A 22,556-nucleotide genomic window follows, 5' to 3' on the forward strand; every position below is an offset into this window, starting at 1 on the left:
CTTGGCTTGGCTTGGCTTGGCTTGGCTTGGCTTGGCTTGGCTTGGCTGCAGCGAGCTAGAGAACCTGAGTGGAGCAGGGCTGGGGACAGACTGGGGAGCTCCAGCCTGGAAAGCCCCATGCTGTGGCCTAGTAGGAGGCCAAGGGGTACTGGGGGTTGCAGCGGGCAGCCCAAGGGTAGGCCAAGGCTGCAGGTCCAAACTCAACCTTGCCTGTGATGAGTGGCCTATACTGCAGTCTGCCCCAGGAAGCGGGGGCTAGTTGGTGACTGGCAGTAGCCTTATTCTGAGGTGAGGTAGGGTTAGTGGGTGGGGGTTCCCTGGGGAGGGGAGACCCTAGTACTGAGGGGTGTACTGCCAGGGGGCAGCACCCAGATAAAAGGGCACTGGGGTCCAGGAGGGACACGGGGGGCCAGAGGACAGGTGGACCACCAGCCTGCAGGGGGTGCTCCAGGATGCTGGAAGAGCTAATTCCCTGAAGTCACCAGCAGGTGGTGCTGCAGGGGTGAGTCTGCTCCTCTACAGACACTAATATATTTTAAGGCCTATTTGATACAGTTAAGCCAAGAGAAGCAATTTGTTTTCATGCTATTCCTGCAGAGGTTCATTTTTCTAAATTAGTGCCTTAGATCAAGTAACTATTCTGAAATGATGCTACCTTGAACCAATCACCCAAGCTACATTCCTGATGAGAGTAATCTCCAAGGAATGCAATTTAGTATTCATCTTACAGCTAGCCACTGATTAAAATACCCAAATCCAAAGGCTGCCAGTTTCTATTTAGTATACACTATTCCACTACCATTAAGTTATAGAATAAATCTACATCAGCCCTTGCTGACATGAAGGTGTAGGGTCATTTTGTGTCCTCTGGCCCATCTGCTCCCTTCCTAAGCATGTTGAGCGGAACAAACTAGTTAAAGATCAGTTTGCATATGTTGCCTTGGGCCCCTGGAACTAGCCATGGCTGTAGACTGGCAAGGACAGGAGATGCAAGATTCTGAGCCCTCACACCTGGAGATCAAACTAGTCACAGGGAGAGATTCTTCTTCTACAGTAGTTCCCAGCTCCCTCCCCAGTCACAGCAGGGCCTGTAGCCACGGTGCTATGGGCTTCCAGGCCATTGTTGTGCTCTGGGGCCTCTCAGAAGGATCAATGAAGTTAACAGGAATTCCAGGTGCACTACACCTCACAGGATCAGGTCCTTGGTTTACCCAGCAAGTGTAAACAGGGACTAAAGATTAAATGAGAGTGGCTGAATACCAGGGCTAGCTCCAGGCACCAGCTAAGGAAGCAGGTGCTTGGGGCGGCAATACAAAGGGGCGGCAGTCGTCCGGTATTAGGGCGGCATGTCCGGGAATTTGGTGGCAGGTCCCTCTGTTCCTCTTTGAGCTGCCGCCGAAGTGCCACCGAAGAGGAAGAGAGGGAGTGAAGGACCTGGCCTTTTTTTTTTTTCCGCTTGGGGCGGCAGAAAATCTGGAGCCGGCCCTGTTGAATACAATCCATTTCTCTTGTTCAAAATTCATAAAATGGCCAGCCTTTCACTCCCAGCCTCCCACACAGCTGTAGCTGAGTTCAGATGTCGCGGAGTGCGGGTGTGGGGAAGCATTCTACTAGGGGTTTAGGAGTCACTTTAAGTGAAAAAATGAAAGTAGCAAGCAGTGCATTTAATCTCTCAGTTGGTTTCATAAAGCCTGAAAAGTTCTGGAGTTCTACACAATGTTGTTGTGTTGGTCCTCTGAGGCAAAATGCCATTTTCACAGCGCAAACTGCTTATGAACTCCAGGATACTCCCCCTCCCCAACCCATTGCCATGATGCAAAAATGAACTGAGGCCAAGGCTGTTAAAACTAATGAGGTATAAAACCATTCAGAGGGTCTCTGTGGATGTTACTCAGTGACCTAGACTATTTCTTGGTGGCTAGTGGACCCCATATTAACCTCCTCCTGGGTATACCTCTCCTGTTCCAGTCACAAAGGCCTCTTAGCGTCAATAATAGGATTTTTAAAATAAAAACACAGCCAAATTCCACCTTGACTTATACCTCCTGCAGCTACACAGTTCATTGGAGTCCCTGGGCATGGCTGAATTTAATCCGTAATGCTAATTTGTATGGGAGCTCACCCAGAACTACTTAAAAAAACCAACAACAACCACTGACATCGTCTACCCAATACTGCACAAAGCAGACTGGAAGCATTTCACCCAGATATTCCCCATTCTATGCTACAAAAGCTAATAAGACTACAATACAGGGTCCATGCTGCAAAAAACTACGGAAACGGAAAGGAACTGTAGTGGGCCTTGAAGAACACCACATCTGAGTTCTAGCTCCTTAAGGGCCAGACTGTGGCCTGTGCTGCTGCACATCTGCATGGTGATGTGTATATTTTATATATAAGGCTACGTTTTAGTTACGGGTATTTTTAGTAAACAAAAATTTACGGCCCTTGACCTGTCCATGACTTTTATTAAAAATACCTGTAGCTTGGGGTTGGGGGCGGTCCGGGGGAACTGCGGATGCTGAGGGAGGTGGCCCGGGACCCCCGCTGGTGCTGGGGGGGATGGTTGGCTGGGCTGGCAGGGGCTCCCTACCCGCTCCGCCTCCCTGCAGCTCTGAGGCGGCGGAGGGGCACAAGCGCCGGCTGCTGCAGCTCCCATTGGCAGGGAACCGCAGCCAATGGGAGCTGCGGGGGTTGGGCCTGCAGGTGCAGGCAGCATACGGCGCGGAGGCCCCCCCAGCCCCTCCGCTGCCTAGGAGCTGTAGGGCCATGCTAGTGGGAGCCCCTCACCCTGAGGTAAGCATCCCTCCAACCCGCTGCCCCTAGCTCTGAGCCCCCTCCCTCACAATCAAACTGCTTCTGCTGGCCCAGGGGCTGCCCAGCTCGGGCAGCCCCTGAGCCAGCACCAGCCACTGCAGAAGTCACAGAGGTCATGGAAAGTCACTGAATCTGTGACCTCCATGACAGACTCGCAGCCTTAATTATATATATGGGGTGGGGGATGGGTGGGAAGGAGAAAAAGTCTCTGTGGGATTTCTGTGTCCTTCCCCCAATCACATGGGAAGCAAGGGATGGGGGAATGGGTAGATTCTTGGCTCCAACACACACAAGACCATGCTTGTGAGCACTGCTGCACTGGCTCACCAGAGGATACGTGCTGCACTGGGTATAGGACTGATGCCGAATACATCAGTCCTGGAGCAAGAGGTGGAACCGGAAGGCAGATTGTGACCCAGAGTCACTGTCTGATTCCCGGGCTGCTCCTAGGGCAATGCAGTTATGCACTTCCCCTGCCATGATTGAGCCATAAGGGAAGAGAGTGAATTCTTAAGATAGGGACTCCTCACCCTTAGTTGGCTGCAACACTCATGGAATTCCATGAAACAAAAGGCCCAGACCAGGTATCAGAATTTGCTAGCATGAATTCCAATGACCCCAGAAAAGAATCAAAGGCCAAGTTGATCCCAGCATCTGTCTCCTTCAGAAGCACATTAAAAGTCCTATAGGCTGTTGTGTTTCAGAGATAGCATCTGCCTCAGTGAAGCCTGAGCAGAAAAACAAGAGCTCGTGGTTAAAAGGTGACAGTATTTTTATGATGCTGCAGCTGAGAGGATTAAATAGACTCCATTAGCCACCAGGAAATGGTCAGAATCATTAGGTAGAAAGCAGGGGTGGCAGGATAGCACCACACTAGGATTGCCAACCCTCCAGGATTGCCCTGGAGTCTCCAGGAATTAAAGATGAATCTTGAATTAAAGACTGTGTCATGTGATGAAACCTCCAGGAATACATCCAACCCAAACTGGCAACCCTACACCATATGGAGGCTCTTTAATCTTTGTCTTCAACTATTGTGACCCTGGATTTCTGTTTGATTTTCAGCTATTCTTAGGTTTCATTAGCCACAGACTTTTTTGCCGCATGAAGTGAGTGTACAATGAAGGAAACCTTATTTTTGGATTCACTTTTTGTGGAACTTGGGGGGGGGAGAAGGAATCAGAGCTTTCCCAGTGTTTCCACACAGCAGAAATCAGCACTTTCACCCAGCACTCAAGGCCATGTCCAGTCTTTATAAGCGTGCAGCTCCCATCCACTGAAGTGGGAGCCCTATGCACATACCCGTATCTGGAGAGAGGGTTTGACCCCAGAGTGAGGATCACATTAAAACAGGTGTCACTTTTACCAAAGGCAAGTTGCATTTATTCAGTCCCTGAAATTTGGAGCTGCTTGTATTGACGGTAGACAAATTCCAGAAATCTTGTCTGGAGGTGGGGTGGCAGTTGAGCTCCAAAACTTATCTAGGATTTTCTCCAAATGAAATAGCTTGTAGATTCCTGTGTCTAAATGTTGCATCAGGCCAGGCTATAGCACCATTACCGTCAGTAATGAAACTGCAGGGGTTTCTTTCAGCTGCTGGTTTCTTTCTGACTTAAAATCCCTGAATATCCTCAGCATTTTGAAATGGTTTTCCTAGATACCCGTGAAGCCTTGTAAATTAATTTGACTCTTGGTTTACAGAAAAAAAAATCACATTTTTTGGTGCATCCTATTTTCCTACATATTTGACTTTTTATACCAACTTCTGCCCAGTCTTTGTTTACTTATATTATTGTGGACTTATTGCATCTTTGACCTCCGTTTTAATTGTGCAATATAAACAGTCCACACAAAGTTGACTCTTGATTTATGAAAGTTCACAATTTTAAAATGGAAAGTTTTATTCCCCTTGTGAGATTTTAGTGAAATAAAGCAGTGAATTGAGGCCAAGTGTTACTGATTGTCTTTGAGTTCGTAGTCCTGATTTTCACAGCAGAAATAATTTTGATTTGGAGTCAGAGTCTAGCACTTGAAGGGAAATGAGTTGATGACCCAAAGCTCCCTGTACTGCTCATTGTGTTTCTTAAATTCCTAGGAGTAGGATGGTGAAATGCTTTGAAGTAGCACATAGACATTCACTGAAACTCCTTTAGAGCTAAATGCCTTGATGGAATGTTCAGACTCCCAGCAGATTAATAATTCAACTCTGGAATCCTGGCACAGGCCTCTCATACCAACAAATTAGCTTCACAGAAACTTTGGTGAGATCTTAATGGAATTCTATGGTACTTCTCCTGATGACACAAGGGAACTTCCTTAAATCAAGTCTCATATTCGGAATTATCACAGTCAATTGTGAGGCAGAGGGTGCACCTTTATATGATCATCAGAGAAGAACGTCTTCTGGTTTCACTCAGAGCAATGCTTGAAATCAAGGGAGCACTTCTCTGTTTCATATATTTATGGCACTAAAAATGCAAATACAAAACTGACCCCTCCTCTAACAGGGCTAACTGTGAAAAGACACAACAGACACTCAAAATATATCGGAAAGGAAACCAGAACAACTTTTAATATCTTGTTTTTCAAATTCCCTACTTTCTCTGGATACTGGTTTGGCAGCCTCCAGGTTGATTTTGTGCCTAGTTTCAATAGTGTGCTTGCTTGTTCTTTTTTGATTTAAGTCATGGGCTGCTGTCTCTGAAATTTCTTGAGAAGATTCCCTTGAAGTTCCTAACCAGGACTCTAAACAATTGAAGAAGAAACTGTCCTCAACTGCCGCTCATCTCATTTTACAACATGCACAGTTAATGTTAGGCCAAGAGTTTAGCTGTTTATTTGGTGCTCCATAGATGCTCATGCAGGATACATAGGTTCAATAATTATTTAATATTGAGCCTTAGTGCATTAATTCAAACAGGGATCAGTATAGCATCCTGAAGTTAATAAGCCTTCAGGTGTACTGGAATGCAGGTGGCTTTATGCAATTCTCCTGCACCCCTCCCAATTCTGGGGCCTGCCGGTTTGACCCTTGGTGGAACTTGGAGCTCCTCTGGCTGCTCCACATTGCACCAGCTTCTAACAGTCCCTTGGGGCAATGAAATGCAGCACAGTTTGAACATGTCCTAACACAAACCCAACACCAAAAAGGTTCAAAGGGGGTGACATACTGTTAGCTGAAGTGATAGCCTGAAATGATGCTAATTCACTTGCATCCAGATTCAGTACAGGTGACACCAGAAGGTATGAGTTAATTACACTTCTCTGTGTCAGCCTGGGGGATTCACTAAGCAGGGCAGGGTGTGGTATGCTACGGACCTCCCCAGGGTTTTCCAGGGAAGCCAGTTCAGTTTTCAGCCAGGGGCAGCTGCTAAGAACATGAGCTACCCTGGCCATGCCCCCTCCCCAGCCTGCATCATTCACTCTTTGGGCTGACTGGAAGCGCTTGAGTTCTCTGCTGGAGGGGAAGCTACAAACCCTTTGCACAACTGCAGCAACCCATCTGGTGGGCTTTCCATTGTCAAGACCTTGTTCCTGTGCCATCACAAAGCTGAATTTAGCCCAGTAAGTGTAAAATGGAAAGAGAATTCCTTCAGGTATACAACCAGAAGAGAAAACTAGGGCCAAAAGTAAGACTATCCACAGACAGGAGCAGTTATGGTACCTCCTCACAACCCTCTGCCAGTGCAACCCCTCTCCCTGTACACACCCTGCTCCAGGAAAGTTCTAATCAAACAACATACTCATAGCTCCCACGCCCTCACATGAGAACATGCAGTGGCAGATTCAGAATGAGTGAAGTTAATAAACCAGCTAAGGAAGACTTGAGACAAACAACTGGTAGGTCGATGAGCACGGTGACAGTAGGTAGACTGAACAGATCCAGAAGAAACAAGATAATACAGTGCAGGGTAGAGAAGCTCAAGAGCCTGGAAACAAAGCCCTGCACAGAGAAACCTCTTTCCATTAGTTAGAAGTATATTTTCGGAACAGCACTTTTGTGATTCCACTGGGTTTACATGGATAGGACTCCATTTTTAAGGTATTTCTCTTTCATATTTGGACCTAGATTCTTAAAGGTATATAGGTGTCTAACCCAGTGGGAGTTAGGTACCTAAATACGTTGGGGATCTGAACGTTAGCCATTACACACCTTCTGTTCCCCTCCATGGTGAGCTGCATATATCTTCACATGCATTAGAAACCTTTTCAAGCTTCATTTAGGTCTACCTTTGATCCACTACTATACACTGTGCTGTACATTTTTTCACTATAGCATCTGACAGTTAGAACCCCTTTTAAATACTTAAATGAGACCAATATAAACAATAAATGATTACCTCGTGGAAATGACATCCACACTTCCCTTGCAGAAATTCTTTGTAACGTCCCATTGTGATGATGAAAGTATCAACCACCTCATAGCCATATCTTTTTGCAGTATCCAGAATAACCAAATTTTCATTCCATAAACTTTGCACTTCAGTCTGTATTCCAAAGCAAAAAATATCAACGTTACTCAGTAGTACACTGACTGATTTCAATGGTAGCAGAATCTGACCCTAAAGTAATGGCAAAACTGCAGAATTGGGCCAATATTGAATAAAATAATTATAGTATTTTCTACACGAATTATAGCAATTGCATTAGTGAAAATAGCTATTGCTCCAAGGCTTTGTTAGATTTTGAAGCAATTTCTCAACACATGTATTGGTGCATACAAAGACTAAAAGGAAATTATTGAATTAGCTCTTCTTTATACAAAAGAGTATATCATGTACAATGAAGAAGTCAGGCTGATTTTAAAAAGAATTAAGCTTTAAAATTAATTAATACAATAGTAATTGGCACTTGCATAATTATATGTGGAAGCCCTCCTACGAAAGAAATTAAGTCTCGTAACACTAAAGTGAAAATCATTAAAGGTCCTATTATAAACTAGTTATTGTCCAGTAAAAGACATGTTTGGCTTAAAAATCACAGGTATTTGAGACCATTGTCTTTGACAGGAGTTGTCACATTCTGCAGTTCCATGAGTCCTCTCAAATCAGCGACACTGAGGAGCAGCCTAGCATTTGTTAAGACACGGCAGGGAGGCCATGAATAGAAAACGTTAGCTGTAAGTTGTCAAGTGACTGCATTTTACGTTGTACAGCAATCTCAGACAGAGAGGCTTGTGAGCTGAGGCAGGGTAATCCTCTTGTCCAACACACCCAAACAATGCTAGTGAATTGGCTTGAGACTCAGATATTGAAAATAAGAGGAATGTTTGGACAGAAGCAGTAACAATGGACTGCAGTTAAATCAGATTGTTTTCCAGAGTTCTGTGGATTTGCTGACTAATAAATAAAACCAAACCACAAAGTTGTCCCTGAGAAGGCTTTTTTTCAGGGTCTTATCTTACCTATCTTGTATATATTCTGTGATTGATTTAGGGGCATCATTTTTCATGATGTTTTAATTGGTGGTTTTATCCTGGTGGTGCCTGTCTCCTCTTAGACCCTTCTTGTACTGTACAGATATGGAACTGAGGCACAGAGAGGCTAAGTGTCTTGCCAAGGTCACACATGATGTCTGTGTCAGAGCAGGGAATTGAAACTGGATCTTCCATATTCCCAGGCCAGTGCCCCAACCACTGGTCCATTCTTCTTCCCCTTACCTATTTTAGGCCTGAATTATGTTGGTTTTCCCACCCAGTCCTCATTTCTATTCAAAGGCATGACAGGGGGTAAATAAAGGGAGGAGCCAAATAAAGGTAGACTGGGACAGTTTTGTTGCTCTTATTCCTGTGTCCACTCATTTCCCCCCTAAAATGGAATAACCCCCTGCTTGGGTCCAAATGGAAGTCATGACAATTACATTCATTTTACAGATGAGTACACTGGAGCAGAGAGAGGTGGCTTGCCTAGGTCACACTGAGTCAGTAGCAGAACTGGGGGAAAAAATCAAGGTGTTCTGACTATAAAGAGCCATATTTAGGGATAATCTATTGCTTTTCAGCTGTTGCTGTCAAAGCACTTTACAAAGAAGGGTGAACAATAACACCCCTACTTTACAGATGGGGAAACACAGAGAGAGAGAGAGAGAGAGTGAGTGTGTGTGTTTATCTGGCAGACCTACAGTCATGCAGCAAGCCATTGGCAGAACTGGGAATAGCACTTAGGTCTTCCAGCTTCCACTCCTCTGCCCTGCCTCCAGGACTACACTGGTTAGGGAAGAAGGTCCATCCCTCAAAACTGCACCTGAAATGAATTTTTGTGATTGACCCAACCCAGATCTTGTTCTCTCCTTCAGAGCCCTTCATCTCCTCCCTCCACCCCTCAAATGTTACAGAACTGGGAAGACATGATAATCATGATTATGACAAAAGAATGGTTTAAAGTTACCACCTCTTATTGTCTTATCTGTTTCTGTTAGACTGTAAGATCCTTGAGGGAGGAGCTATCATTACTTGTGCCTTTTACAGAAGTGAGAATTATCATCCACACACTATTATCTATGGTAGTTTATAACCAACATAGTAAAAAATGTGTCCGTCTGCTAATGTGGGTGCTTTTGACCTTATTTAGAATAACCATCTGACACTATTAACATACAACTAAAGGGCCAGGTTCACTAGGACATTCCAGCTGCCTTGCAATGTTCTGGTGATGCAAAGTAGCCTACACTGATTTGGTCAAGCTGGATTTATGGAGAGCAGTGCAAAGTAGCCAATGGTGTACCAATTAACCTGTCCCAATAGTCACCACCTCCCTGTAGAAAGGGAGACTGAGGAGGTTCAACTATCCATGTGGCTGGAGCAATCTGTCTCCCACTCAGCTCTGCAAATTGGCATGTATAATAATGTAGGTGCTTCTAGTTATTGGAACAACCAGTTTAGTATGAAGCATTGAACAGAGCTCTGAGTGCCGTGGAATCCATGAAATAAGGGTAATTGGCACAAGTCCATATCAGCAAACCATATTACAAATACAAATGTTTCTCTCTCGCTGGTTCATTTAAAGCTTGTTCAGCATAGGTGGCAATGTATTTTAAAGAGATAGCAAAATCATCAGTTAGACGAGGGGTCGGCAACCTATGGCTTGCGTGCCAAAGGCGGCACATGAGCTGATTTACTGTGCCACGCTGCTGCTGGCCTGGGGTCCCGGCCGCCGGCCCCGCTCAGCCCGCTGCTGGCCTGGATGGACGGAACCCCAGCCTGGCAGCGGGCTGAGCGGGGCCGGCAGCCGGGACCCCGGCTGGCAGGGGCCGGAGGACAGAACTCCAGACCGGCAATGGGCTGAGCTGCTCAGCCCACTGTCAGTCTGGGGTCCAACCGCTGGCCCCTGTAAATGTAAAATGTATTACTGGCACGCGAAACCTTAAATTACCGTGAATAAATGAAGACTTGGCACACTGCTTCTGAAAGGTTGCCGACCCCTGAGTTAGGCAGTAAGCATTTCATGGGAATGCAGTCAAAATCTGACCCACCTGCGATAAAGAATGTATCCCATCCACTGGTAGATGAAATCCCATTCCTATGGATTTGATAACTACCAGGATATTTGATAGATTTTCCCTGTTTAACAAGTGAAATAAAGCACATGCATTTTATTTACAGATCTATGAAGAGACATTACAAAATTATTTCTTTTAACATCAGATTTAAATGCACAATGATGAAAAAATGAAATGTTTGTATCTGAAACTACTGGTTAAGTTTGGTGGTTGTAATTTATCATATCAATGTTTTACATGGGATAATAGAAACATATAGCACTAAACTTTACCTCTTCAGCACCTTTTGAATAATTTGCAGGTGATTGGAATTAAGCCACTGAACACCACCCACAACTAATACAGTCTGGTCTGTGTTCTCAAGAGGATGTGATCTGAAACCAAGAAAGAAAGCACACCACATGTAGCCTTAAAACAGATGGTAAACATTTTAACAGCATCACATTACATTTCAATGAACTGTATTTGGCATCCTGATCGGACGTGTGATGTCATTTGACTATTTTTTAACCACACAATATGGCCAGTACATCTTGTGCTTAATTCTTTACTGATTTTAATGGTACAGGTCTGTTAAACACATTTGTGAATGGAAGAAGAATACAAACAACCCATCAATAGAAGTGATACTGTACCTTTGTAACAGCTGTTCTAGCGCTTTTTCAAATGTTGGCCTCTGGTTTACATTGATCCAAAACTGGGGGTAGTAGGAGTAACTGATAAATGTTTTCCCATCATTTATGTTATGATAAAATTTAACATCATGAGCCTTTTGCCATTCCTGAAGGGTCTCATTCGCTCTTTCAATCAGATAGTACATTATCCCTCTATTAGTTGAGTCTCCAATGAAAAGAACCTTTAAATGTAAATAAAAGAGGATACACTGTACATTAGGCCATCTAAGAATCACTAATCTAGCTAGAACATTACATGCATCACATTACATTTTAACCTCTTTCAGACTGTGGAATACCATCACTCCAGACTCCTACTCCCAATACAATTTTCTTTATCAAAATATATTTATTATGATTAAATAAAAAGTAATGTTAGAATAGTATTAAGGAGACAGTAAGTTTGGCTTACTGTGACAGCTGTATCTGCTTGGATACATCCCTACATTTTTCATTCTGGCTGCTTGTTTCTTCTCCCTGGATGTAGAACTTTACATTTATAAATCCCTCTGTTGCTTGCAGCTTCTTGCTGTAATCTCCAGGTCATTTTACAGGTATTTCCCCCCTGTACTCTGTTTCTCCTACAATATCAGTTTTGGTGTCATCCTCAAATTTGATCATAGTTGAATTTACACCAAAGAAACACCCAACAAAGAAAGGAAGTAGCTGCATTAGCTTTAAAGAGATGCTATTTGTTTGGGTTTTTTTGAAGGAAAAATGAAGGTCAAAAAAGCTTCTGAAAACTCTGAGTATCCTGGAGTGTGACACAACAAGCAGGAAGCATCACTGCTCAAAGATGGGCAGAGGCTCCACAATGACAGAGAAGACACTTCAAGAATCCTGCATTACCCTGGATTCACAGTGGTGTAAAAGAGCAGAGGTTGGCCCAGGATTTCTTACTTGACTAATGGTCCCCTGTACTGATTTTGCAGCAACAACCTACAAATCCCTTGAGCTCTTCTATATATGTAGGCTATAGGGTTTGTATGGGTGTTTATTTTAATCTCATCTATCCCTAGTGCATCACATCAATAGTGTAGTTGGTCACCAACCCATTGCGGCTGTATGGTGCCCTCCCAAATAAGAGAGAATGCAAGGCAGAGTGTTATGCCAAAGAGTACAAAGGAAAAGGAAAATGAGTTTTATTGTAGCATGCCAGAACCGTGCTTGCATTCCATCCCTTTGATCATCTTTGTCACTTGCCTCTGGATCCTTTCCAGTTTCTCTACATCCTTCCTATACATTGGTGACCAAAATTGGACACAGTACTCCAGCTGGCCTAACCAGCGCTAAGTAGAGAGGTACTATCATCTCCCATGACTTGTATGCTATGCCTCTGTTAATGCAACTTACAATTGCATTTGTTTTTGCAACAGCATCACATTGCTGACTCATGTTGAGGTCGTGATCCACCACAACTCCCAGATACTTCTCAGCAGTGCTGCTGCCAAGCCAGTTTCCCCCCATTCTGTATTTGTGCATATGGTTTTCCTTCCCTAAGTGTAGCACCTTACATTTGTCTTTGTTGAATTTCATTTTGTTGTCTATAGCCCAGTTCTCCAATTTATGCAAGAACCTTCTGAATTTTAGCTCTATCCTCCAAAGTACTGGCAACACCCCTAGCTTTGTGTCATCTGCAAACTTGATCAGTACACTCTCTATACATACATCCCGGTAATTAATAAAGATATAAACAACACTGGAGCCAGAACAGATCCTTGTGGAACCCCACTTGAGGCCTCCCTCCAACCCGACATCATTCCATTAATAGTTACTCTTTGTTTGGTTGTTTAAGGAATTATGTATCCACTTAATGGTAGTTCTGTCGAGCTCGCATTTCTCCAGCGTACATATCAGAATGTCATGTAGGACTGTGTCAAAAGCCTTGCTGAAGTCCAGGTATATTATGTCCACCACATTCCCCCAATCCACCAAATCAGTTACGCTGTCAAAGAAGGAAATTCATGCTGGCTGCTAGTGATTACCCCTTCATCCTCCAGGTATTAGCAAACTGAATGTTTTTTACATTGCTCTAGTAGCTTCTCAGGTATAGAAGTCAGGCTGACTGGTCTATAGTTTCCCTGCTCCTCCTTTTAAAGTTAGGCACTATATTAACCCTTCTCCAGTCTTCCAGGATCCCTCCTAGCATCCATGAGTTTGTAATTATTATTGCCATTGGCTCTGAGATTTCTTCAGCTAATTCAGCCAGTATCCTCAGGTGAATAGCATCCAGCCCCGCTGATTTGAATTCATTCAAATTGTTCAGAAGATCGCTGACGTCATCTTTACTTATCCCAATCTGCATCCCTTCCCCTTTATTGTCTATGGTAACGTCGCTAGTCATCCGGTCATGTTTTTTTTTTTTTTAAGAGAAGACTGAAGCAAAGTAGCCATTGAGCCTTCCTATCATCTTCCATTACCAGCCCACCTTCTCCACTGAGCAGCAGACCCCACACTATCCTTGATCTTTCTTTTTTGTCTGATGTATTTGAAGAACGCCTTCCTGTTGTCTCTAGCATTTCTTGCCAGCTGTAACTCACTCTTTGCCCTGGCTTTCCTGATTTTGTCCCTACATGGTCACGCTATTCCCATGTATACTTCCTTGGTGACATGTCCCTCCTTCTATTTCCTGTATGTATTCCTTTTGGTTTTTAGATTGCTAAAAAAAAATTTGTGGAGCCACATTGGCCTCCTGTGACTCTTCTTATCTTTCTCTGTGTTGGAATAGCTTGATGTTGAACCTCTAGTGTTACATCTTTTTAAGAACTGCCAGCCCCCTTCAATTACTTTTCTTCCTAACTGGTCTTTCCATGGAACCTTGCCTACTATTTCTCTGAGTCGGTTGAAATCTGCCTTTCTGAAGTCCAGTGTCCTTGTTTTGCTGTTCTCATTCCAGCTAATCATTTCACAGTGGAACTGAAATCTTTTGGAAACAGGGGTTTTGCAAAATATCAGAGCATTTGCTTAAGCAGAATGTGAAATCTTCCATGGCAACCCTGGGGCAGAGACTTTAAAGTCTGCTGGCTCCCTTCTGTATATGATGCTAGCAGTCTGGAGGCCCCCCCGAGCTTAGAACACACTGAAAACGAAGGCCAACATGCACCACAGGTTTTAAAGGTCCGGGCTCGATCTAGCACAATCTTTTTAAATCCCCATGCTGCAAAGCTGGTCCGTCTTCACTGTGTTCTGAGCATGGGACCCTCAGAGCTCAACCTTCAAAGCAGCCGCTCTTTCGTAAGTTGGCATTCTTTTCACTGAAGGCTTGGGGGACCAGGAGGCCAGTGAAGAGTGGAATAAGGCCCTGGGAAACATTCATGAGCCTCAGTTAACCAGGAGTTTCAATTAACCAGCATTCAGTAAATCAACTTAATCAGGGCTTAAATTCTCAGAAAGTATTTCCCAGAGCTCCCCACACCTCCACCTACTAGACAAACAAAAAGCTACTTGAGGAGGCTCCACAGCTGTATCATGTTGTTTTCATACTTTTTTCTTCCCTGACCTTGCTCCTCAGATCAGTTGCGGCATGTCTTCTTTTCCTAATTCAGGAGCTCACATACGGCTCAGCATTGAACACCGTGCGAGTCTGCCCTGACAAGCTAATGAAAAGTAGCGTTGATATGGTCAGCATTTTCGGAGATGATCGCAAAGGGGTCATGATTATGTTCATGTGCAAGAAACCCCATTCATATTCAACTGATGTTATTGGTATGCATAGATGCAGACTTCCTCTTTACCGGGGGGCGGGGCGAAGGGGTTACACACACGCACCCCGCCCCAGGCCCAAACCCCACTCCAACCCTTCCTCCAAACCCCCACCCCGCTCCACTTCTTCCTGCCCCCGCTTCGCCCCTGGCCCTGCCCCCACTCCATGCCTTTCCCTAAGCCCCACCCCGCCTCTTCCTGCCCCCACTCTGCCCTGCCCCACTTCTTCCCTGCCTCTTTCCGCCCCCTCCCCCAAGAGCATCCCATCCCTGCTCCTCCCCCCACCCTCCCAGCACCTCCTGCATGCCACAGAACAGCTGATTGCAGTGGCCAGGAGGCACTGGGAGAGGGAGGAGTTGATCAGCGGTGAGCGAGAGGTGCTGGGGGGAGTGGGGGAGCTTGGCTGGAGCACCCATGGAGTCAGCACCTATGTCAGTATGGTACTGAAGCACTTTACAAGAGATCTTACAGGAGCTGGCATTGCCTTCTGGTGACTGTCCTTGTATTCTCTGAACCCACACACTACCGCTCTCTCATCCAATTGCAACCTATGGCAGTGAGCCTTGACTTCACATTCTCCATGGAGTATGGTGGCATCCTGCGGCCAGTTCCTAGGATATAGAACTTTGACATCAGCAGCAGGTTGATCATCTGTTTTGTCTATGAGCCTATGCTGCAGCTGGTTTGCCAAACTTCTGTAGAATTGTGATCAGTTGATTGACATGATGCCTCTTGTGTTTGTGTCCAGCGCGATTCCCTGAAATTCCATCGTAGCTTCAGCTTCTCATGCAAGCCTCTCTTGCTCTCCTATTTCTTTCACTCTCTGCTCAAAAACATGAATCTGCCTCAGAATTTTGCCTTGTGCACTTTGGATATTGATTTCCCTAGACTGTGGCTCAAGTGACAGTTCCGCTAACGTTTGTAGAGCATCAGAAAGTATGTCTTTTTCTTTACCTTTTGCTTCTGCTGACTGCTGGAAGTGAAGAAAGAGAGCACGGTAATTCTTCCAGACCACTTTCACTGCACAGCTACTTGATGCAACCCATCGCGTTCCCAGAACGCACCCAATTGTCAAGATTTTTACATGCAAAGATGCCGCACATTCTTGAAGTTCCCTTGTGCTTTTAGGGGAGGCATGGTACAGAGTACAGTTTGTCTATAAATACTTTGAAGTGGCTGACTCCATGAACATCCTGCAGGAGCTCATGAACAGAGAGTTCCAATCAGTGGGCGGAGCAGTGCCAGACAATTACCTTTGGAAAATGCAGCTGTAGAAGCCGCTCCGCTTTTCTGACCTAGTGTGACTGTGGCTCCAGCACAAGCAAGAGCCTCCAAGTGTTCCTTTAAGTACCATAAGCCTCCATGAATCCAACTGCATCCAACTTTTGCAGCAAGATTCTGGCAATGGTTGAGGCATCAGCGGCTGGAAGCTCGATTAGGTCAACAAACATGTTCATAGGCTCCTCCATCTCTCCGTTGCAAATCGTGTAGGTGATAAGAGTGGAAGCCTGGCTCAAAGTAGTTAACTCATCAATCATCACTGTGATTTTGCACTTACGAGATTATATTTTTAAATATTTTTTCTTCATTTCCTCCACAATGTGCTGCTGTATGCTAGTGCAGATGACATTTTAGTGCAGAATTCGCCCCATATTTAGTCCATTTAACTTCTGCAGATCAATTTCTGTTTCAAAATTGTAGGAGGGACGATTTTGTTTTGCCAGTTTGCACACAGCACGGAATACTCCCCACATAGCTTCAATATGCTGTGACTGCCCTGACACTTGACATGCTATCGATATATCTTTCTCTGCCTCCCTCTGAATATTTTCTGCAGCTTTGTGACTCTGAGACTTTGTGCTCATAGATCTTTTTCCGCAGAGACTTCATTTGTTTTAATTTGCTGTCCCCATAGCTTGAAACATCAGAATTAGCCCAAGCTTTAACCTCTGCTCATAACTCTGAGAGACTGTACTTTTGCACAGATGCTGCAACCCAGCTTACCTTTTCTAACATTTAGTCACAAGTTTTTTTTCACGAAAATCATTTTTTTGGCTGTCTGATTAACACAGCGGTAGGTCACTCCTGCCACATTCCGGTTCATCGTCATGTTCTTCTTGCTCATCAGGGATGCTCTATGCTGCCTCTTCATCCTGACGAACAACAGTGCCACTAACTTCCCCACTGGCCTCTAAATCAGAGTTTCCTTTTTCTTGTGAAAAACAGTCATTTAATTTTTTGGACTCATGCTGGGGAATTGAGTACTGTACACAGAAGTTAACCATACACATAAATCAGGTGTGATTAATTACCTAAGGACCTTCGCCCTTGTTGATTATGTCAGAAAGACACGTTTGCTCACATTCTGCATCAGCCGCCCGTATCTGTCATCTGCTCTCCATATACAGTACGTAAATATGTTAATTTCCCATAATTACCATGAAAATAAATTGCACAGCATTCACAAAAATAAATTGTCACATAATTATTTTTATTAAAGCTTCTGCCCAGAGGGGTTGAGGGGGAGGTGCGGCTATAGGCTTCTGCCTTGTGAGGTGGCGGGGCTCTGGGCTTCAGCTGCAGGGCAGGGGTCTCAGGGCTTTAGCCTAACAGGGGCGGCTGGGGAGTGCCAGGGGTCAAGGCTTCAGCCTTGCGGGAGGTTCTGGGGCTGGGCGTTTCCACCCCGTGGGAGACGTGCTGGGGCTTGGTTCGTCATCCTTGTGCGAGATGCACCAGGCTTCAGGTGCAGGGCCCTGTGGACCCCCTGAAACCAGCTCGTGGCCCCCCAGAGCTGTGCATATATTTATTGGAGCTGGGCTCCAGACAGCTCCAGCTGAATTTAAGCCCTGAATGTAATCAAATGTGCAGTAGCCATAGCACCATTTACTTCAGTTCAGTTGCACCAGTTTACCCCAGTTCTGCATCTGGCCTTTAGCATATAATGGAAATACCTCAGTAGAGGAGATGTGTATAAGATCGGATGCTTAGCTGTGCGACATTCACAAATGAATGATTCAGTGTTTACAATGTGCGATATCTTGGTTTCTTTACAATTGTGCCTTGCAGTCTTCAAGTAAATGGGAATTTTATCTGCATAAGGACTACAGGATCACATTTTTACTTCATATAGTGCAAAATTTCTGCAGAGACAGTGTCTTCGGTTGCAGAGGTTTAGTGTGAAAAATTCCCATTACGACCAAACAGGCTTCAATAAATTGTGTAAGAATAGTGGAATTCCACTTCTTAGCCAGACCTATCATTATAAATTAACCACACTTACGAAATTTAAACACCTTTAATCCAAAACACCACTTAACCCTAAGACATTATTCAGAAAATATAAACTAGAGTCCCTGTTTTAACAGCTGAATTTCAAGTACTTCCACAAATATTGCCTTTTCATATTTCCTGTTCTTAATTACACATGGCTCACAGGTATTTTATTACCGGGCTAAACTCAGAATAGTATGTTAGAATGATAAACAAAATACAACCTTTTTTCCTGGTTATTTAGGTCAGATTTCTGTGCATTGCTAATTGAATGGCTAGTTAGCTCTTAGAATCTCTTTCCCATGACATCTTTTAAAAAGTTACCTTGTATAATAATTAGTGTTATGCTTTAATAAGTCTCATAAATCTTACAGCGAAAGCTCATTAATGATACAGTTATATGGGGTTGTGTCACACAGATGTAATACAAATTTATCCTCTATTTTGATTGCACATTTCTTTGATATAATTAGGTTATGCGTACGTAATTCCCCCAGCGACTAGAATCTACAGTGTAATGTAGCCTGCGTTCAATTTGCCTTAACCAGGAGTTCAAAGGCAAAGAGACTACAGATACTAGAAGCTGGCTGAATGAGAATCCCTCCCTGCAGAAATCTCCTTCAGTTTCAATATTTTAGATCACTTTCCTGTTTGTTGTGTTTGAAATGCAAACATGTGATGGATTAGTGCTGCTAACACACCACAAAGTAAAATAAGGCCCCTTATAAACGGTTTTGGGGGATTTATATCCTGTTTCATGTCACAACCAATTTGTGTCTTATTCTTTCACCACAGGTGGTCTGAAGTTCACATGAAACAGAACTAACTCACACGTACAAAAGTTAAAAAGTAGTTAAATGACAAAACAAAGACACCTGGAAAACATAGCCAGGGTGAATTAGATTTCTGTTATAAAGAACCAAATATATTTTATAAATTATCTCTGAAATAGGCACAGATTTTAATACAAGAAATAAAACTAGGTTGAAGTAAAAAAAACTAAACTAAAACCCATTTATTCTCTACGTTTTATTTGTAGCAAAGTTATGGGATGGACACAATACAATAGAGTATGGATGGACACAATACAATAGAATTGTATTTTAGAAATGTGAATAAAAAAAGTTAAAACTGCATTCTATTGCATTTTTAAAACTGCATTCTATTGTTTCCCTATGAAACATGAAGAAGCCACAGTAATGATCTTACAATGTATATCTGACGTTCTTAGATATGCTGACTTTCATCCAAAAAGGGGCCAAAGTTATTTACACACTTCATGCAACCTGTTTCATTTAATCTGTCTCTGAAATGCCGGTCCCTCATAGGTTAAGCAAAGCAACTGTTACCAGTTCACAGACACATTACACAACAATTCAGGATAAAAGGTAAAGAATTTATTTTTAAAGTATTTTCACTGGAATTTGACAAGGGACATTGGAATTAACGTCCCTACTTTTTATTTATTTATTTATTTATTAGTGCTGTAGGGATTTTACACAACCATAGTTGTTCAGATCCTCAGTATTACATCTGAGCTGTAAGAAATCACCTTCAGGAGAACAGTATCCAGAAACACCATACTGAGGCACTAGTTCAGTACTGACTCAGAGGAAAGCTTTCAACCTAATAAATCATGAACATCACTTCCTGCTGGCTTTTCCTATTCAAATGCTAACCGTGTCCAAGCCTGTTTATTTTGTGCCTTATGACAAGATTAACACTGTTCAAAAGTCAAGTTGGGTCAGGCCAAGTTAGTTGGGTCAGGCCAAGTTAGTACTTTGATGGGAGACTTCCAAAGATAATTCAGTTGAGGCCATTGTTCCAGCTAAGTCAATCATGCTAGTCACGTACACACACATATATAAGACATATATAGAGAGAGAAGTTGCGAAATAAAAAAAGCAATAAAGTGTTTGTTGTTTATATATAAAGGTTTTATGTACTTGAGATCAGAGCTCAGATACTATGGTGGCAATGTGACCGGGTGGGTGGAACATTGGGCTAGATCTCAAGGGATTTGTTCCTGACGCTGCCACTGGCCTGCTGGATGACTTTGGGCAAGTCACTTCCTCTCTGTGACTCAGTTTGTCCATCTGTAAAATGTGGATAACAATACGTTGTAATGCACTTTGAGCTCTAGAGATGAAAAGTGCTATAGAACAGCTCGGTATTATAATTTACTGTGGTGAGGAAGCTCATACTAAATTCTAGAATAGATAGGTAGATAGATCAGATAAGCATATTACTTTTGAGTGGGGGAGCCATGACTGAGTTATGCAGAGTCTTCATTTATCTTCAACAAATGGCAATAGAAACTGCACAGCACTCTACACCAACCCCTCCCACCCTCCAGCCCCTGACTTGTTTGGCATTTCTAGAACATAAGACTGGCCATACTGGGTCAGAAAGGTCCATCTAGCCCAGTATCCTCTTTTCCAACAGTGGCCAATGCCAGGTGCCCCAGAGGGAATGAACAGAACAGGTAATCAAGTGATTCATCCCCTGTCGCTCATTCCCAGATTCTGGCAAACAGAAGCTAAGAACACCATCCCTGCTCATCCTGATTAATAGCCATTGATGGACCTATCCTCCATGAACATATCTAGTTCTTTTTCGAACCCTGATATATTCTTGGCCTTCACAACATCCTCTGGCAAGCAGTACCACAGATTGACTGTGCATTGTGTGAAAAAATACTTCCTTTTGTTTGTTTTAAACCTGCTGCCTATTAATTTCATTTGGTGACCCCCTAGTTCTTGTGCTATGAGAAGGAGTAAATAACACTTCCTTATTTACTTTCTCCACACCAGTCATGATTTTATAAACCTCTATTATATCCCCCCTTAATCCCCCCCTTTTCCAAGCTGAAAAGTCCCAATCTTACGAATCACTCCTCATATGGAAGCCGTTCCATACCCCTAATCATTTTTGTTGCCCTTTTATGAACCTTTTCCAATTGCAATATATCTTCTTTGAGATGGGGTGACCACATCTGCACGCAGTATTCAAGATGTGGGCGTACCATGAATTTATATAGAAGCAATATGATATTTTCTATCTATCCTGTTCTTAATGATTCCCAACGTTCTGTTCACATTTTTTGACGGCCACTGCACATTGACTGCATGTTTTCAGGGAACTATCCACAATGACTCCAAGATCTATTTCTTGAGTGGTAACAGCTAATTTAGACCCCATCATTTTATATGTATAGTATAGTATATGTATATTGCTCCTTTCTTCTTCCTCTAATCTCCCTGTACGTTTCAGCTTTGAAATATTTTGCTTATTGTACTACAGAAATAATCCTATCATTAGTCTGGGTGGAATTTAGCTTTGAGCACTTGTGGAGTCACTAATGTACATAACAGTTTGAAATTAATACCAGGATTTGGGAGATGTAAATATTTATATGATGGTTATCATGATGTCATGTGATATAAACATGTTCATTCACAACAAATATGCACAGTACTGATACACCCCACTTAACCACCTTTCAAAAGGAACAAAAGTGCTAAAGTATAAATGCATTAAAATATGCAGAACATTTACTAAAGTCCTTTTTGAAGAACACCTAATTAACAACACAGTATTTAGGACCTGATTCTCATTTACACCAAGGCCCTTTTACAGAGTGGTGCAAAGGGACCTAAATGTGATCAGTCCCTGACAGTCCAATGTAATACAACTTTAGGGCCACTCCCGCTCAGCCAACTCACATGGGAACAAGTCCCTCCTACTGCAGAGCATCTACTCACATGAGCCAGGATCTGCCCTTATTTGATTTAGTCACTTATGCTCAAATTATCCCAAAATGCTTCACAGAGTTAATCCCATTGCAAAGTCAAAATAAAAATAATACCAGAGGGAAAGAAAAATTAAGGTGTACTGGAGAAATATAGCAAAAGCTAAAATGCCACAGAAATTAGAGTTTAACAAAGAACAGACCCATTAAAAGAACTGTCTCAAACAAATGTCTGTGCTGAGACAAGAGCATCCAGTCAACAGATTTCTACCCTATGGAAGGTTATTTGACAAATCTTTTAGCTTTACAGAGTTTTCTAATTACTTATTATAATAGAGTCAACTGCCTCCAGAGCACCCCCTTTGGGCCAGGGGTACTTCAGCATTGCCCTGCCTCTGTTTGCTCCTTCTTCAGGATTTAAACTCCACACAGTCCAAAGGATTCGCTCCACACCCCCTGGGGTCCAGTTTACTCAGTGCTCAGGTCCATTGGCCCTCCAGGCCCCAACCACAGTTCAGTGTCTCTCTCTTGATAATCCAAAATAACACAGCCTTTCAAAAGAGAACTAGAAACTCCTAGGGTTGCCAAGTTTGGTTGGAGGAATTCCTGGAGATTTCATCACATGACATAATCTTTAATGAAAAATTAATCTTTAATTCCTGGAGACTCCCGGACAATCCTGGAGGGTTGGCAACCCTACAAACTCTCCCAGCCCTCATCCCAGTTTCAGATGGGCACAGACTGTCCTCTGTCAGGGTCTGGCTTCTGCCTCCTGCCTCTTTACAGGCCCTCCCCACTGGTGCCTTCCCACCTGCTGACTCAGGGCCCTGCAGGAGCCTTCATTC

General features: G+C 43.5%; 1 protein-coding gene across 1 annotated transcript in view; it reads right to left on the bottom strand.

Annotated features, from left to right (window-relative positions):
- The window catches only part of CPED1 (cadherin like and PC-esterase domain containing 1), a 200,018-nt gene that overhangs the window by 2,820 nt on the left and 174,642 nt on the right, over positions 1-22,556 (bottom strand). The window contains 4 exon segments of the mRNA XM_029910837.1: positions 7,158-7,304; positions 10,288-10,375; positions 10,587-10,688; positions 10,950-11,170. Coding sequence (XP_029766697.1) covers positions 7,158-7,304; positions 10,288-10,375; positions 10,587-10,688; positions 10,950-11,170 — 558 coding nt within the window.

Source organism: Terrapene carolina, unplaced genomic scaffold (genome assembly GCF_002925995.2).
Source record: "Terrapene carolina triunguis isolate 2854851 unplaced genomic scaffold, T_m_triunguis-2.0 Scaffold68, whole genome shotgun sequence".
NCBI classification, from domain to species: domain Eukaryota; kingdom Metazoa; phylum Chordata; order Testudines; family Emydidae; genus Terrapene; species Terrapene triunguis.